The following is a 17,087-nucleotide window of genomic DNA, read 5'->3' as shown; positions in this document are numbered from 1 at the left end:
AATCTAGATAGTAATCAATAATACCAAAAATTGTTTGGGGCCAAATACCCGGCATAGGCAAAGACCTAACAATGAACAGAAAAATATACAAAAGCAAAATGAAATAAAAAAATATACCCCTCCTAACAACAACAAAACTCCTCTGAAGTGTTATTTCAGTTTAGGAAACAAAAGTCACCCTGCTTCTTGTTTCTTATCCAACACAGTTAAGTTTCTGTGGAGTACCTTGATTAGTTGCAGCCAGAGCTTCTCAGACTTCGATGTGCGTGCGGATCACCTACAGGTTTGGTAAAATGCAGATCCTGACTCTAGGTCTGGGTTGGGGCCCGGGATTCTGCATTGCAGTCGCGCTCCCAGGTGATGCTGATGTGAGGATGGAGTCTGGGGGCCCAGCCCTGCTCTCCCTGTGCCCACGAGCAGCCTGCTACCTCGCTGCTCTCAGGTAACGCTCACCTTGTCCTTCTTCCTCAGCCCCCATTTCCAGGCAATTCCACTCCTCCATTAGGGTTTTCAGGCATTTACCATTTAACTAGGCAGTCTCATATTTAAGCTCTTTATCTAGGAAGGTGTGTGTGTGGGAGAACAACTGGATCCCTAAGTGTCTTTTTTTCAGCAATGACAAATGCTCTCACGTACCAAGGTGCTTTAGGGATGGCCCTCAGTTTATGCAGACTTCCGTAGCTGAAACTGCCATAACAGGGTGTCCAGAGGGTTTCCAGAGACGCTGGACTGTGCCAGGGGTAGACTATTACTCTGCCCTGGAAGGGATGGTGTCACAAGCTTTCCCTGGTCCTTGTAGACATCTCTCAGCTAATACCTAGGCCCTGTCCTGGGAGTAACTGTGGACTTCAGTGAAATAATTCAGTGCAAATATTATTAAGAATGCATAATGTACAAAGCTGCCCTTTTTAGGTTGGAACAGGTGTGCATTTATAAAAGATTCCTCCTCCTAGAACTAAGCCCTGTAAGCCCCAAATATCTGTAATCCAGCCTTGATTAAAATTTAGATGAGACCAAAGACCACCAGCTTCTTCGGTAGCAGGAACCTTATGAGGATCCAGCTGCTTTTGAGAATGCAGAGCCCCGAGTCAGCAAATTACCTTATTAGATAGATAAATTAGATTGAGTACTGATAGGCGAGCTGCCATTTATTTTAGTTCGGCTCTATTTATTTTGTGCCTTGTCATCATAAAATTGAGATTCTTAAGTTTTTACTAAGTAAACAAGTAATAATGAAAGATTTATTTTAATAGCTCCAAGGACCATTGATGTTTTGCAACTCTATTTGTCATAGGAAACTATTTGTTAAAACATTTGCTGTAGGGAGCTGTTTATAAACTCTGTCGTAGAAGGTTGATTTATGCTGCAGCCTTGGGGTGCCGATCACCTCCCTGATCTGGTTTTGATTAATTCATCCAGTTTAAACGACCCTGCAGACAGCCTCAGAAATAGGAATACAGCTAAAAGCATTCATTGGTGTAAAAAGGTTATTATTGCAAGCTAAATAAATGATGCCAACAATTAACTTTAAAACACAAAGCAGATTTTCAGGGTTTTTTTTTTCATGACACAGCATTCAGACCTTCAGGAAATCTCATTGTCTCCTCCTTGTCCCTTTGTCTTCAGTGCCTGCCTCATAGATAACTACTCTTACGTAACCAGTTAACCCAAGACTTAGCAGCTTGCAACAGTAAATATGTAGCATTTTACAAGTTCCATTGGGAATTTGGGTGCAGCTCAGCTGCTGCAGTTCTCATAAGGCTTCAATCAAGGTGTCAGCTGGGGCTGTCATCTCATCCGAAAGCTTGATGGGGGAATACTCTCTTCCAAGTTCGTGTACGTGGTCGTTGGCAGAATTCAGTTCCTCGTGGGCTCGTGGCCAGAGGCTTCTCTCTGTTTCTTGCCACTTTGGCCTCTCCATGGAACTGTTCACAACATGGCAGCTTTTTACCTCCACTGTGAGGGCTCCAAGAGAGAGAAAGGGAGAAAAGGAGAGAGAGAATGAAGTGCATGGTTTTTTTTAGCCTACTCTCTGGAGGGACATCCCATCACTGTGTTTATTAGAAGCAGGTTGCTAGGTGTAGCCTATACTATAAAGGGGAGAGGGTTGCATAAGGATGGAAGATCACAAGGCAGGGATCTCTGGGGCTGTCTCAGAGTCTTTCTGCGACACACAGTGAGGGCTGAGTGGATGAGAGCTGGATGGACCCATCTAACCCTACTGGATGTGCCAGATCACTGTCCTTCTCAGTGAGACCCACACCCCAGGGTTTCGCGCAGTCCTTGTTCAGAGTTCCAGCTGGTTGTGATTCGCTTGAACATGTGTGCTGTCGGCTAAGGACTGGTGCGTTTATGTGCATGTATATTTTGTTCTATATAATGTGTGTAAAGGTGTTTTTGCTTGTTGTCATGTTTTGTAAAATTCTGAAAACGGAATTAAGAAGAGAAAGGTGGCCTGAAGCCAGAGTCCACTCTCAGATGATAGTGAGCTCAGTATGATGGGTGGGAAGGTAGCTGTGGAATTTTAAAAGGTTACCACTGGCTCATTCTTGCCATTTAGATCTCAGTTTAAATGTCATCACCTCAGAGAGGCCTTTCCTGTCCATCTAATTTAAATTAGCTGTCGCCTCACTCTTAATTCTCCGAGTGGCCCTCAGCACTCCCAGACTCTCTTCCCTGCTTATTTACCTGTTACTCATCTTCTGTCTCCCGCACAAGAACTAAGCACCAGGAGAGCAGGGACCTCATGCTCGTGGTCCCCCTTGTATCACCAGCACCTAGCACAGGTCCCAGCAAACACCAGGCTCTCAGTAGATCGTTATTGAACAGATGAACATATCAAACACCTGGACATGAAATGATTCTAAGGACCTTTTTGGAAATTATTGTATCATTATGACTTCCAAAGGAAATGACATTTATTCAGTTAACATGCATAATACATTACTTTATTAAAAAGGAAAACAGCCTCAAGGTTACAGGGTAGTTTTGTCCCTGCCAGTAAGTGCTGGAGGGCCGTTCAGCAAATCATGTCACCTGCCTGGGCCTTGGAAGATGAACTGAAGATTGGGATCCTCAGACTGTGCTGTGTCTATCACCTGACCCGGCTCAGGCAGTGGAATTTCCAGACGCTGCTCCTTAAAAACAACTCTGTTTTTCATGGTTTCGACATCTGTCTGCCACGTAAGGTTCTGGTTGAAGAAAGGATTCTGTGGCCAAAGAAAGAGAAAAGTTTGAAACCCACGGGGTTTCTGTGCCCACTAATGGCCATTCCAGCTCTGCCCAGGCAGGCACCAGCGGCAGTTCTGGGGTGTAAGGGTAGAGACCCGAGGCCCACAAAGCTGCAGTCCAGCAGAACCAACCAGAAGAGCAAGGCAGGTGATGTCAGGTGACCCAGAGCCCTCTAGGAACATAAAGAGTCCCCTCCCCACCCCCAGCCTCACACCTTGCTAATGCCCACACCATTCTGCCTCTGCCATGTCATGTACTCACGTTGAGATTCCTTTCGGCACCGTGTTTCCCACCAGATAGCCAGAGCTTCAGAGCGCCAAGTTCTATGATTAAAATTCTGTCACGTTCCCCCTAAACGGTGCAAATGGTGCCATGAAACCTGGCAGAAAAGATTTATAAGCTACTTCACTTCACCTAGTAATTTAAATATAATACTTCTGGCAGCATTCGATTTTCGGCATTTTTAATTCTAATTAAAGAACTATTACTGAGCATTCATATCCTCTATACTGTATTCTGTTGTGTCTCTGCTTCATTTTGGCCACCTGGCTCGTAAACAAACAGCTTGGTCGCGTGGCTGTGGCAGCCCACGTGTGTTTTCCTGGCCTTTGGGAATCACCGGGTCCCAGGCATAATTAGTATAAATCAAAATCCTCTAGACTGTGACAGGAAAATGGTATGTTTGAACAGCAGCTTATTAAAATGACCTACTTAATTTAGGAAAAATATTGTATCCACTTGCATGGTAACCTGGTTGCTCTCCCTGGCAGATTTCACAACATTTCTCCCTCTCTTTTCTTTTTTTCTTTTTGTAAAGAAAAGGAAAGGGAATGGAAGGGTCCATTCTACTTCATCCAAGGTGCAGACCCACAGTTTGGACTGATGAAGGCCTGGTCCACCGGGAACTGTGACAGCGGCGGTGACGAGTGGCAGCAGGAGATCCGTCTAACCGAGCAAGCCGTGCAGGCCATCAACAAGCTGAACCCCAAACCCAGGTTCTTCGTTCTGTGCGGCGACCTCATCCACGCCATGCCAGGTAGGACTCAGGTTGTCACTCGTGACCTTTCCTCCTACAGCCAGTCGTGACCTCATGTGGGCAGGAAGGAAAAAAAAGAGATTTTGCTCCGAAGACATCTTTATGCAGTAATAGCCCATTCTTTCCCTCCGTGACTGTTGCAGTATCATTGAGCATCAGAAAATGCACACTCATTTTATATTTAGAGTTTGGCGAGATTAATCACTGTAATTAGGCAGAACTACAGTTCTGAGGATCTGAGCTTCCTACGGAAAATGGGACAGATTCCCACGTATCACCTTTCTGCATTTCCAGGGACAAACTTGAACTGCTTCCAGATACTGTGTCCATAAATGTAATCTTCTCGTTTCCTTTCTTCTTAACGCTTTTACTTCTCCCGTATTTTTTGGTGCTTTTTTGGTTGCAAGTGATAGAAACCCAGTTTAAACTGGCTTAAATTTTTTTTTAAAGGTATGTGTTGCCTCATGGGGCTATAAAGTCCAGAGGCAGATAATGGGTTTCAGGTACAGCTGGATCCAGGGGTTCAGAGGTTGTTAATAGCACTCGATCTCTCCATCACTGAGCTCTCCTTTCCTCTGGGTTGATTTCGTTCGCATGCAGGCTCTCTCTAGATAGTGGCTCCTGGGAGCTTTAAGTTTATATCCTTTTCATATTACAGAAACCACAACAGAAAGATAGTACCTTATTCTTGGTGGTCCACACAAAGTCCTGGACCAATTCTCATCTGGCTCATAGCTGCAGCCATAGCATGGGGTCAGCCCCACTGCAACCACATGGTCTAGAGAACAGGATGGTTTCTCTAAAACAAACTAACAAAAAAAGTGAGATGCTGGAAATACAACAGTAGCACATACCTTCAAGAACTCTCTTCCTTTTTTTGTTTTTTCCTGCTCTGACGTCCTCTCCTAGGCGAGGATAGAGTCCAGTGAGCAAGTTAAAAAGGAAATGGAAGGCGCCCCTGTCCCTATGGAGACAGAGATGACCTGAAGACCATTGCAGAAAATACAGCAGTGGCTGTCTGCCTGTGGCTTAACTTCACCTTGTAAACCAAGACTTTTAGTCCTGCTGCGATGTCTAACTCCTTTAGAAGCTGAGGCACCCTGCAGGAAACCTGGGTGGATTAGTTCCTCCCTACTGAGGCTCTCTTCTCTGGTAGCCCCCCTTTTCAAAACAAAACCCAGAATGAAGATGCAGGGATGGAAAAAGGGCAGCCCAGAATTGCTCTCTCTAAAGTCCAGGGCCTATATATAGCCAGCAGGGAGAACCCTCAGACCTCCCCTCCTTCCCCGCTTGCTTGTATTTTACACAGAGCCATGTATGTGGACACGCCCATGTCACTGACTCCCACCAGGTAGAACCCTGTGATGTCCTCCCTGAGGAAGCAGCTGTCCTGGCAGGAGACAGGACAGGCAAGAGAGGGGACAGGAAGGCAGTGGGCAAAGTCCTGTATTACAGCTCAGGTGGCTGTGATGCCAGCTCATGTCTGCCGCTGATGCACTGGGTGAGCATGCGCAAGCCCCTCATCTTCTGAGGGCCTCAGATTCTGAGCCAAGAGCCCATCAAAGCACAAGGAATTTAAAACCTCAACAGTCCGGGGCTACATAGGGCAGGGACAGAGAATTCTATACCTTCGTACAGGTGATGAACATCTCAGCAGCTTGGTACAGAAACAAGGATGGTCCTGAATTCTTTTCTGTTGAGAGGTCAAATCTCAGCCGCTTGTAAACTTGGTCACCCTGATGATTCTTCTCTTAGGGTGCTGAGACTGTATAATACTGAAGTGACTAAAAAATGCCTTGGCTTCTAAAGGAGTTAGAAATCATAGCAGGACTCAGAGCTTTCTCAGGTGAAGCAAGGTCAATATGTTGACCAAACTGATTAATGCGACTTCCAAAAGGTCTGATTTTCAGTTCACCGGTTTCTCTGGGACTACATGGCCCCATATGCATATCAGCTAGAGCTCTTGCTCTGGACCGCACAGTGAGCAAACTTCTGCTTTTATTGGACATGTGAAAATAAGATTTCAAATTTAACATTTTTGGTTCGGTGGTTTTGTTCTCTTTAAAAACAGAATATTACGGGGCTCACTAGAATTATATAACATGTCCTCATAGATGTTTACCAAACATGTTCTGAATTCTGCTAATGTATTCAGTCATATTTCAAAATCAAATTTAAAATAAAAGCTTTCCATGCAATTACATTGCTTCTTAAATAAAATATACTGAGCATAAATTAAACATTATAAATTGAAAGATATGGTTTTTATGATCAGCCCTACCAGTTGGTCAGAAGACTTTGTAAATGTGAATTGGCAAACTTTTGAACATGTATTTTATATTCAGTGTGACTCAAGCAGAATTCATAATCTATTCTGAAGATTTGGACTGTTTTATAGGGTTTTAACTGAGCCCGTGAAAGGGCTGTAACTGTTTTGAATATCGTAGTCTGAGATTAAGCAGAACATTTTAAAACTAGTTACCATTTTTTAATATGCAATAGGTGGTTTCCCTCTCATTTAGCTCATATGCAGCAGTAGATACTAGGAAAGCAATTATTTGCTTTGACTACTTAGCACATTGTTAATTATCAAATGCATATATTAATAGGCAAATAAAATCAGAAAGCATACTTTTAATTCTACCATAAATATCTTGGGCCAAGTAGATTTAGATTCAAAATGGAGAGAAAGCTTTCAGAGCAATGCTTTTTTAATGAAAGCAATAATATGCTTTTCCATTATAAATATCCATCATAATATTCATTCATATAAAAACATTTAGTGCGTGCAAACTCTAATAAGTTCCAGTTACAGTGCTAGATACTGTGGGTATACTAGTGGAAATGAGAGACCAGGTGTTGATATAGGGTTAGAGTCTGGTGAGGGAAAAAAGAAACTTGGGTGTTAAGTGGAGTCCTTGATGCCAAGCCTATAGGAAAACCCCTAAGAAATAAATGCAAGCTGCTTTGTTTCAGACAAAGTCCATTTAGTTTTGAAACACGTTTTCATTCTGCAAACATCTTTTTGGTTATCTTGGTGTTCTCTTGTCTTATAAAGCTTCTCTATGGGATAAGTCACATTATAAGTAGCAAATGAAGATTTGTACAAATACCGAGACCATTGATTTTCATCCTTTACTCTTAAGCCCAGAGTTACTCTTGTCAGTCCCACTGACGTGGAGGCATCGACTCACTGATACCGTCCCCAGGAGCCTTGTTAGATTTCAACAATTATGTGTAAAGCTGACAGACTGGAATGGGATTGTACGATTAGGGAGCCAAAGATTCCTTGGAGCCTCTAGCACAGTTTGTTAAAAACACACACACGTCCATCCCTGTTTATTAAAAGTTGCCATAACCACACAAAACAGATGGCTAATGGATGAATTCTTCCCTCGATACAAAGTCTCCCCGAAGAGTTCTTTATGTATTGACCTCTGCTTGGGCGACTATGGTGTGATTCAGTTTAGGTTGCTGATAGCCTCGGGAACTCCTCTGTTCTGGGAAGGGAGGCAAGTTTGCATTGGCGTTATTATAACAGATGGTGTGTTCATTTCCTGCCATTGCTGTAAAAAATAACCACAGACTTAGTGACTTCAGACAACACATATTTATTCTCTTCTGAATCTCAAGGTCAAGAAGTCCAGCTTGAGTTTGCTGAGGTGTGTGCCTTCCAGAGGCTCCAGCTTCTAGAGGCCGCCTGCGTTTCTTGTCTCGTGCCACTTCTTCCATCTTCATAGCCAGCAGCCTTGCATCCTCCCTCCTCTCTGACCTCTGCTCCATCCTCTCATGTTCTTTCTTATTTCTCTCCCTCTTCTGCTATCCTCTTAGGAAGACCTGTTTGTTTATGTTGGGCACATTCCAATAACCAAGGATAATCTCTCGATCTCAAGATCTTTAGCTTAATCATATCTGCACATCCCCCTTTTGCCATATAAGGTAACATATTCACAAGTTCCAGTGGTTAGGATGTTGAACATCTCTGGGGGACACTATTCAGCCTACCACTGAATATGGGCGTGGGATGGAATTCAGGGTCTCTTATCTACTAGGGATTGCACTGTTAGCGCACCTACTCATTACAGTCTTGCAAAGCAGGAGTCAGTGTTATTTCCATTTTGCCTGATGGGGAAACTGGCTCAGAGCAGTGAATTACTTTTCCCGAGGCCACTGGGCTTATAAGTGGGTGACTCAAGTTCATCTGTTTCCAAACCTCATGCACTTCCCACCGCAGCCTGGCCGTTCACAGGGTGGTCCCCAGAGCAGCAGCTGGAGCTTGTCAGAGGTGCAGAATCTCTGCTCCACCCAGATCTCCTGGGTCAGAATCAGCATTTTAACAAGGTCCCCAAGTGAGTCTTATGGACAGTAAGGTTTTGAGAAACAGTTACAAAGTTGAACATCCGTAATCTGAAAACTTGAAATGCTCCAAAATCTGAAACTTTGTGAACACTGACATGATGCCACAGCGGAAAATTTCACACCTCTGGTCCCAAGCATTTCGGGTAAGAGATGCTCAACCTGTAATAGTTGACATTGAACATGATGTTTAACAGTGCAGAAAAAGTGCCTGTAGAAGACACGGTAAAAATGTGTATCTTAGTCCATTTTCTTTTGCTTGTAACAGAATACATGAAACAGGGTGATTTATAAGAACTGAAATTTATTTCTTAAGTTATGGAGGCTGAGAAGTCCAAAGTCAAGGGTCTGTGTCTGGCAAGGGCCATCTTGCTGGTGGGGACTCTCTGCAGAGTCCCGAGGTGATACAAGGTATCACGTGTTGAGGGGGCTGAGTGTGCTAGCTCAGGTCTCTCTCCCCGTTCTTAAAAAGCCACCAGTCCCGCTCCAGTGATAACCCATTAATCCGTGAATGGATTAATTCATTCATGAGGGCTCTGCCCCACCTCTCAATACTGCCACATTGGGTAGTAAATTTCAACATAAATTTTGGAGGGGGACAAATATTCAAACGGTAGCAATGTGTCATGTGATGGGCTATTGAAGGACTAGAGCGATGTGCATTTCATAACAGAACAAGAAATCGTGTCAATTTATAAACTCAAAGAGAGACTTCTGAACAAAAACCATTGTTAGTAAGGCAGATGACTCTGAAGGAAACATTTTAAAAAGCCATCCAGCAGCAGGCCTCCTCATCCCCAGAGGACTCACTTTCTGGTCCCTCAACTGTTTCTGATGTTCCTTCTCACCAAAAAATAAAGCACCGCATACATTAACCTTTTTTTTTTTTTTTTTTTTTTTTTTTTGAGACAGAGTCTCACTTTGTTGTCCAGGCTAGAGTGAGTGCCGTGGCGTCAGCCTAGCTCACAGCAACCTCAAACTCCTGGGCTCGAGCGATCCTACTGCCTCGGCCTCCCGAGTAGCTGGGACTACAGGCATGCGCCACCATGCCCGGCTAATTTTTTATATACATATCAGTTGGCCAATTAATTTCTTTCTATTTATAGTAGAGACGGGGTCTCGCTCTTGCTCAGGCTGGTTTTGAACTCCTGACCTTGAGCAATCCGCCCGCCTCGGCCTCCCAGAGAGCTAGGATTACAGGCGTGAGCCACCGCGCCCGGCCTACATTAACCTTTTAATCAAAACACAGCATCGTAGGCAGAGACGGAAAGCCTGCCATTGTTTGTTGTCACTGCTGCTTACCAGCCGAGACGGGCATCCCGGTGATGCTGCCAAGCTGCTTAGTTGCCCTGAACACATTATTTTTCCCCCTATTAGTGGTATGTCATAGTTTTTACTGCTAGGTATTTACGTGTGAATAAGTGTAAGAAAATGATTGCTTATCGGTAGCATGTAAATTCTGAGTCGGGGATGAGGTTGATGCCAAACAACAATAGATTGTTCGCGTGGGTGGCTGAGACAGTGGCATCGTTGCTTTCTGATGATTCAACGTACACATGCTTTGTTTCACGCACAAAATTATTAAAAATATTATATAAAATTACCTTCAGGCAACGTGTATAAGGTGTATATGAAACGTAAATGAATTTCGTGTTTAGACTTGGGTCCCCTCCCCAAGATACCTTTTTATGTATATGCAAATATTCCAAAATCTGAAAAAATCTGAAATCCAAGTCCCAAGCGTTTCAGATGAGATACTCAGCCTGTGCTAAACTGCACAGAAAAAAAACTATGTTTTTTTCTTTTCAATGTATTAGATATAATTTGTGTGTGTATGCAAATGGCTTGTGAAAATTCCCTTTGACTGTTAAAGATAATGGTATTGAGCAAGAGAACCATGATTCCTTCAGACTTACCCTGCTCAGCTTTCAACGGGAAATGCTTTAAGTTTATAGGTTTTGTTTTGCTTTTTACACAGCAGTGTGAACAAAATAGAATGACCTCTCTTATGCAGGACTTTCAAAACAGCACTTTAATGTTCAGGAAAACAACCAGCATATATGTTTTAAAAGGATTTTTATGTATAATGTTCAGGAGAGCTACAAGTTGTTCTTTGATTTAGGTCACATACTTGTATGTAATCCCTTATCTGCCCTTCCAAAGTTCAGAAAGCTCTGGAAACTAAGAGTTTCTTCTTAAGTTTGAAACTAACCCAGTTGGCAGCAAAACTGCCCTAAACTGACATGAGACTATTTATAGTCTTTATTTATCCTACTTAGTGAGATTAGTCATATGTTTTGCTAGTGAAATATTACTGGTATCATTACAGGGTACTGCCCAAACCCCAGCTTAGGGTGATATTTAATAAGTGCTTTATGTCCTGCTTACCATTTTGAAGTTTGAAAAATTCCAAATTTCAAATGGGATCTGGCACATTGGGTTTTGTGTAAGAACTTATGGATCTACACAATTAATACTTCTGGATTTATAGATGAAGAAGCCTTTCATCACTAGAAACAGAAGGCTTTCCCCTCATTCTGATGTAAAGTCGTTCCCCAAGTTAACTTCTGCACATCCATTGCACAGTATAGCCACATTTTCAAAGTTAAAAGGGTCCCAGCCATCTTATATTTGAATTTTGGGGACTATTTCTGTTGGGAGCAAAGTGACTCAGTATGAAAATGGAATTGAATTCAGAAATGCTTCCAACAAATCAGGGGAGAGGATAAGTGCACAAAAGTGATATTTGCTATAGATAAGTGCGGAATAATCCCCTTAGGTAGAAAAGTCTTCACTTCAAGGTAAAGACAGGCTGGACTTCTGCAGATACAGCTGCAGAAGGCTGGAGAGGAAAGTAAATGAGTGAATCAACAGAGTGGTGGTTAAGAATGGGAGATGCTATGGGAATGTAAAGTGGAATTACTGATAAATGGGCTTGGGCCTTTCCATCGGGAAAAAGGCCGGAGTGAGACCCGAGAAGTTCTGTTTCATCCAGTTTGGTAACCCTTCATCTTAAATGAGCTGTGAAGGGCTGGGCCTAGGTCCTGATCAGAGCAGCCATGGCTAAATGACCACCAAGACTCCTATGCTTGGAGGTTTCTAATTCCATGATGTAAGTATAGAATTGGGAAATAACGCCATTGAGCAAAGTGGAATGCTTTGGTGTGCTGGGCTTCAAGCAAAGAATAGAACCATTTGTCCCTCTGGGGTTCACACAATCCAGGAGGGCTGTTCATTTTCCTGCTGTTGGGCAGCCGGAAACACATGAACATAATTCCTGGTACAAGACAGACTACGATAAGCAAAGCCTCAGAGGCATAATTTTGAAAACCAAAGCCAGGATTAAGACTCCGGCCAGGAAAGGGCCTTATCTCACTCCTCCAATGTCTACAGGTTCACTTCCCGCAAGCTTAGTTCCAAGTTCCTAAAGGGCAGTGGGGATGCGCGTCTGTTTTGGCGTGTATTTTCATCTAGTGCCCAGTGAAAGGCACATGGAAGGAACTCAGTGAGTGCAGGTCAAATCATTGTATGTTCACCTTGATCCTTAGCAAGCAGCCAGCAACATGGTAAGCACTGGGTACAAATTACTGGAGTAGATGAGTAAATAATCAATTCATTTATTTAACCAGTCTGTATTAAGTACCTATTTTGTGCCTGGCGCTCTTCTGAAGTTTGTGCTACTACGTTAGTAAATCACCTAGAAATACAGATACATGGAAACATGAAATTCTTCCCTTTTCTTTTTATTCCTATCTTTGCTAGCATTCAAACTAGGGTAGGTGTGGGCCTGTTTATTGTTATTTTATTAGATTTTTAAATTATGGAAGTAATATGTGAATGCATTCTCTTTGTAAAGATTTAAAATCTATATCTAAAATAAACGTTGACACCTCACCCCTGTGCCAAGTGCTTCCCTTGGGGTCACCCAAGTTAAAAGTGTGCATTTTATGTAAGTAAGCATTTCTTCAATACGAACACGACCATACTGTGCACGCTGTTATGTGATTTACTTTTTCCCCTTCCATATGTCTGGAAAATCTTTTTGTTTTGGTATCCATAGATTTACGTCAGCCTTTTAATAACTGCATTGGATTCCATGGATGGGAATCTCATCATAGGTTAATATTCTCTCCTGGTCATAACTAGGAGTGATAATCTTGTGGTAACTCCAGGTTGGAGCTAATCTAAGTAGTGCTGCTGTGGGCATCCTCAGGTGTGCTCTTGTGTAGTCAGGTGAGTGTTTCTTTAGGCTTGAAGTGGATTGGCTGGGTCTGGATCTAGTCTAGCATTTGCACTGAGTGAACACTAGCCAGTTTGCTCTGTAGTTCCCTGGAGGACATCTCTCAGCAACAGGGACTTTCCTGCCATATTATCTCTTATGTAACTGACAGGCTTGCGACTGTCACGTAAGTGGTAAGTTCCTGCACTGCCTACCACGTAGAAAATGCTCAGAAAGTTTCCATTAATTGGAAACTCTTTTGTCCATATTAAAGTAGCGTCTGTTTGTTTGTTTTTGCAAAAAGCAGCCCAGTTAGATCACATTCATTTCCTCAGCTGCATAATTAGCCTTGGCTGCAAGAAATGCCTGGATTTAAAGACAGTTCACCCTACAGTTTAACGTAGGAAACATAGAAGGGGAGTTATGTGCAAGAAAGTGACTCCTTAGTTGAAATATCACCAGGCCCCGGAATGGGCCGGAGCTGTCAGTGCTCAGATTTTCCAGCAGGACGTGTGGCCCGAATGCTGAGCAGTAACCTGGGAGCAATCAGCCAGGCCCCTCGCCTCTGCGCTCCTTCACATCCATTATAAGCGCCGTGAAAGCATCTGAGCAATCAGTGACAATACCTCCCTTCTGCTGCGGCTGATTAAAAGTGGCTTGAACTAATTTACCTAATATTACTAATTAGGGAACTTGGAGCATTTCTTGAAAAGTTGTTTCTGATTAGGTGTGTGATCATCCTTCCGCCTGTGTCAGCACTTGCCACGTGGTGAAATGGCAGAGGAGGCACACAGGCTGCTGGCTGTGTCAACCCTTTATCCCCAGTTACGGTGTTTTAACCCATTTTGTGCCTCGGACCAGGTTGTTGAAACCCCTGGACCCCATCTGAGAATAATGTTTTTAAATACATAAAATGCATAGGATTTCCAAAGAAACCAATTATATTGAAATGCAGTTATCAAGATATTTAAAAAATTATTTGACATGATAATACACATGCTTCTGTGTTGATCTGTTAGATAGCACAGTCCAAGAGCAGGGCTGATAACTGCCGTAGTTTCAAAGTGGCCATGAGCTTGATATTCTGAGGTATCTGCAACAACTGTAATGTGATAAGAAAAATCTGGGTGATTTCTGTTGGGGATTAAAGTGACAGGGGCATCAATACCTCTGTGATTTTTTTTTACTGACTTCATAATAGAGGAAGATGCTAAATACCAGTTAGAAGTTGGTGAAAATCTAGTTTTCTTCCCATCCAAGTTCACGGGATGAACCCCAGATCCATATGGTTCCAGATTAAGAGCCCATATCCACGTGCACCTGTGCACATACTCTTACTCTCTGATTTGTTGGATCTGCTTCCTCATAGTCAGCATGTGGGTATTATAATTGACCAAAGTATCTACTCACTGGCAGAAACTCTACCTTTACTTAAAGGCCAGAAGTCTTCTTAATTGTAGCTAGGAAAATATGGATGTTTGATTATTTGAAGAAAAAAATGACAGGACCTAAATGATAGGGACTAGTTCACAGTTGCCTTATGATTGGGGGGTAGGGGGGGGGAGTTTCTATATTCTTTCTGTCTGGTTTCCAGTGTTTGGATCAAAAACTTATGATTGAAAGAGGCTTGCCTTGTTTGTTTATTCTGTGAAGCATTCAGGAAGGCTTAAAATGAACAAAAGCACACAATGGTAAAGTATAAGTAAGAAATAAATATAGGTCAGGGCCAAAGAAAATAGAAGTGCATGTAGGAAGTCAAGTCCAGAGGCAGAAACAACGAGGAAGATGTTAAGTGTCCTTGTGGTTGATACAGTTAAGTATCAGAGAGAGACCAGAGACTGTTGTCAAAGAAAGAAAATCTTACCCATATCTAGGAAGAACACAGCTTTTCTTAGAAAACTTTAGCTTTAAAAGCAATTTTTAATGAAGATTTCCTTTGATACACTAAGTAATACAGTCTCCAAAAGGGGCATTTCCAGGGTAGGTTTCTTAACCTGGGTGCAGGCTTCAGCCAGCCAGCGAGCCCCGTGAAACTGGGCAAAGTCCAATTTATTTGCATAGAAGGCCTGGGGGGTGGAGTGGGGAGAAGGTCCATAGCTTTCATCAGACCCTTTACGGGCTCTGTGATGGTAATTTTACATGTCCACTTGACTGGACTCAGGGATGCCCAGATAGGGGGTAAGACATTATTTCTGGGAGTGTCGGTGAGGGTGTTTCTGGAAGAAATTAGCATTTGGATTAGTGGAGTGAACGAAGATCTGGTGTCCCCAGTGTGGGCAGCAGTATCCAATCCACTGAAGGCCCAGGTAGAACAAAAAGGTGGAGGAAGGGCGAATCTGCCTCCTGTTGGAGCTGAGACGTCCATCTTCTGCCCTCAGACACCGATGCTCCTGGTTCTCAGGCCATTGGACTGAGACGGAGTTAAACCCCTGGCTTTTTTGGCCTCCAGCTTGCACACAGCAGATCATGGGACTTCTTGGCCTCCATAATCATGTGAGCTAATTCCCGTAATAAGCCTCCTCTTTATATCTGCATATCTCCCTTTGGTTCTGTGGAGAACTGTGACTGATACAGGCTCCGTGACTCAAAAAAAGGGATGAGGATCTCTGAGGAACCAAGGAGCCAACATCGTTTGTGATCTACATGCTCTTGTTTTCTGCTTCTGCTTGAGGACACTTTCCCTCATAGCAGACCATGACCATAGAGGCCATGGGGCAAAGAGCCCGTGGCAGCCTGCTCAGAGGTGCTGGACCAGCCCTCAGCAGAACAGCACTGAAGCCTGTTGCAACCTCAGCCCTTCCTTGGGGTTTTCTGGAGCCAGTAAATGGGTTCTGAAGGGGCTTTCAGAGTCCCCTGGCAAGCTGTCTCATGGGATGGACAAGTGGTAGAGACGAAGTTAGTGTCTTTCTAGCTGGCACTTCGCTGGATGGAATATTTTCATCTTCCCTTTCATTGCCATTTTTGCTCTGAACACTCATTTCTTGGAATTGGAACATTTCGCCTCCTTGATGGGCCCATTTTCTGCACCTAAATGAAGTACTGAAAAGGAGCATGATCCCAAAGGGGTTCAATTATTAGGTAATTGGTCAAGTGATCAGAATGTGGCATGAAAAAAATGAGAGGTTGGAAAATGGAGCATTTAAATGCCAAAACTGCTGATGACATATTTTGCAACCCTCAGAATTCAGAAACTCACCTGCATTTTTCAAATTTTATATTGCCCCTCCCACCCCCCACCCCCAGTTCCTAAATAGCTTATTGGAAAACCATTGTAGGTTTTGTTTAATATATGTTACTTGGTTTATATAAAAATTTACTACTCCTTTATATATTATTGGAGGGAAATACTGCTGTTATAATCCATAAATACTCTTGTGAAGAAATCTTATATTGATCTATAAGGTAGCAACTTTAGAAATTTTGTTTGGATAATATACCTTAATCTTTTTTTCTTCTTCCAAAAGCACATTAAGGCATATTTTACATCATGCCAAAGCCCCCTATTAATGTCAGTTAATTCTGTTTTATTAATTATTTCCTAAGATGGTTAATAGTACAGATTCAACAGTGTATGGCTATAAATATCTCAAAGCAGCCAATATAATAAGCTGTAGCTGTTAGATGCAAAATTAAATGTATCTTGTCTAATAACATGTATAATTTAAAAACCAGTAGAACCTGATTAAGCTCGATCTGTTAGCAATGTGGTGCCGGATCGCTACGTGAGTAACGTTTATGCCCGCAAAGTTTTAGATCAATGAACTTACATACCTCAATTAATTAGGAAAAGATAATGAGAAGCATTAGAGATGGAATGGATTATGGCTCTGTAAATTCTCTGGGACTAGATGAAAGTAAATGTGTTTAATCGAAGGAATAAATCATTTTCTTGAGTCCCACTCAAGGCTGCTTGTGCCACCATGTTCTCAGTCCTGGTGGAGGACTGTCACAGTTCGTGTGACAGAAAGTGGTTCCCAGTGCGGTGCCCTCCTGTTCCACCATCACTGGCAATGTCCTTGATGCTGGCAGTTGAGGTCAAGTCTTTCGACTTTGATGTATTTACTCATTTGTTTGTCTGATCGATAACAGCAAAGAAGTATCGAGGATCTGCTTACGTGCCTGGCACTGCTTGCAAGAAACAAGCACAGTGTCTTTCTCAGGAAGCTCACAGGCTAGACAGGGACATAGTCCTGAAACCCCAGGAGATATGAATAAAACAGAGAGGCGGCCGTGACCTCGTGCTGC

At 42.9% G+C, this 17,087-nt stretch overlaps 1 protein-coding gene across 4 annotated transcripts in view; it reads left to right on the top strand.

Moving 5' to 3' along the window:
• The window catches only part of CPPED1 (calcineurin like phosphoesterase domain containing 1), a 103,547-nt gene that overhangs the window by 17,262 nt on the left and 69,198 nt on the right, over window positions 1-17,087 (top strand). For 3 of the 4 annotated variants that reach the window (XM_020281315.2, XM_020281312.2, XM_020281313.2), the window contains exon 2: window positions 4,049-4,267. In XM_020281315.2, the coding sequence (XP_020136904.1) occupies window positions 4,049-4,267 (219 nt within the window). Of the gene's footprint in view, window positions 1-2,157; window positions 2,345-4,048; window positions 4,268-17,087 lie in introns of all 4 variants that reach the window. The other variant, XM_075995118.1, reaches the window with a different exon arrangement.

This window comes from Microcebus murinus, chromosome 19, assembly GCF_040939455.1.
Source record: "Microcebus murinus isolate Inina chromosome 19, M.murinus_Inina_mat1.0, whole genome shotgun sequence".
Classification (NCBI taxonomy): domain Eukaryota; kingdom Metazoa; phylum Chordata; class Mammalia; order Primates; family Cheirogaleidae; genus Microcebus; species Microcebus murinus.
Note: the sequence above shows the minus strand (reverse complement) of the source record. Positions and strands in the feature narration are given on the sequence as shown.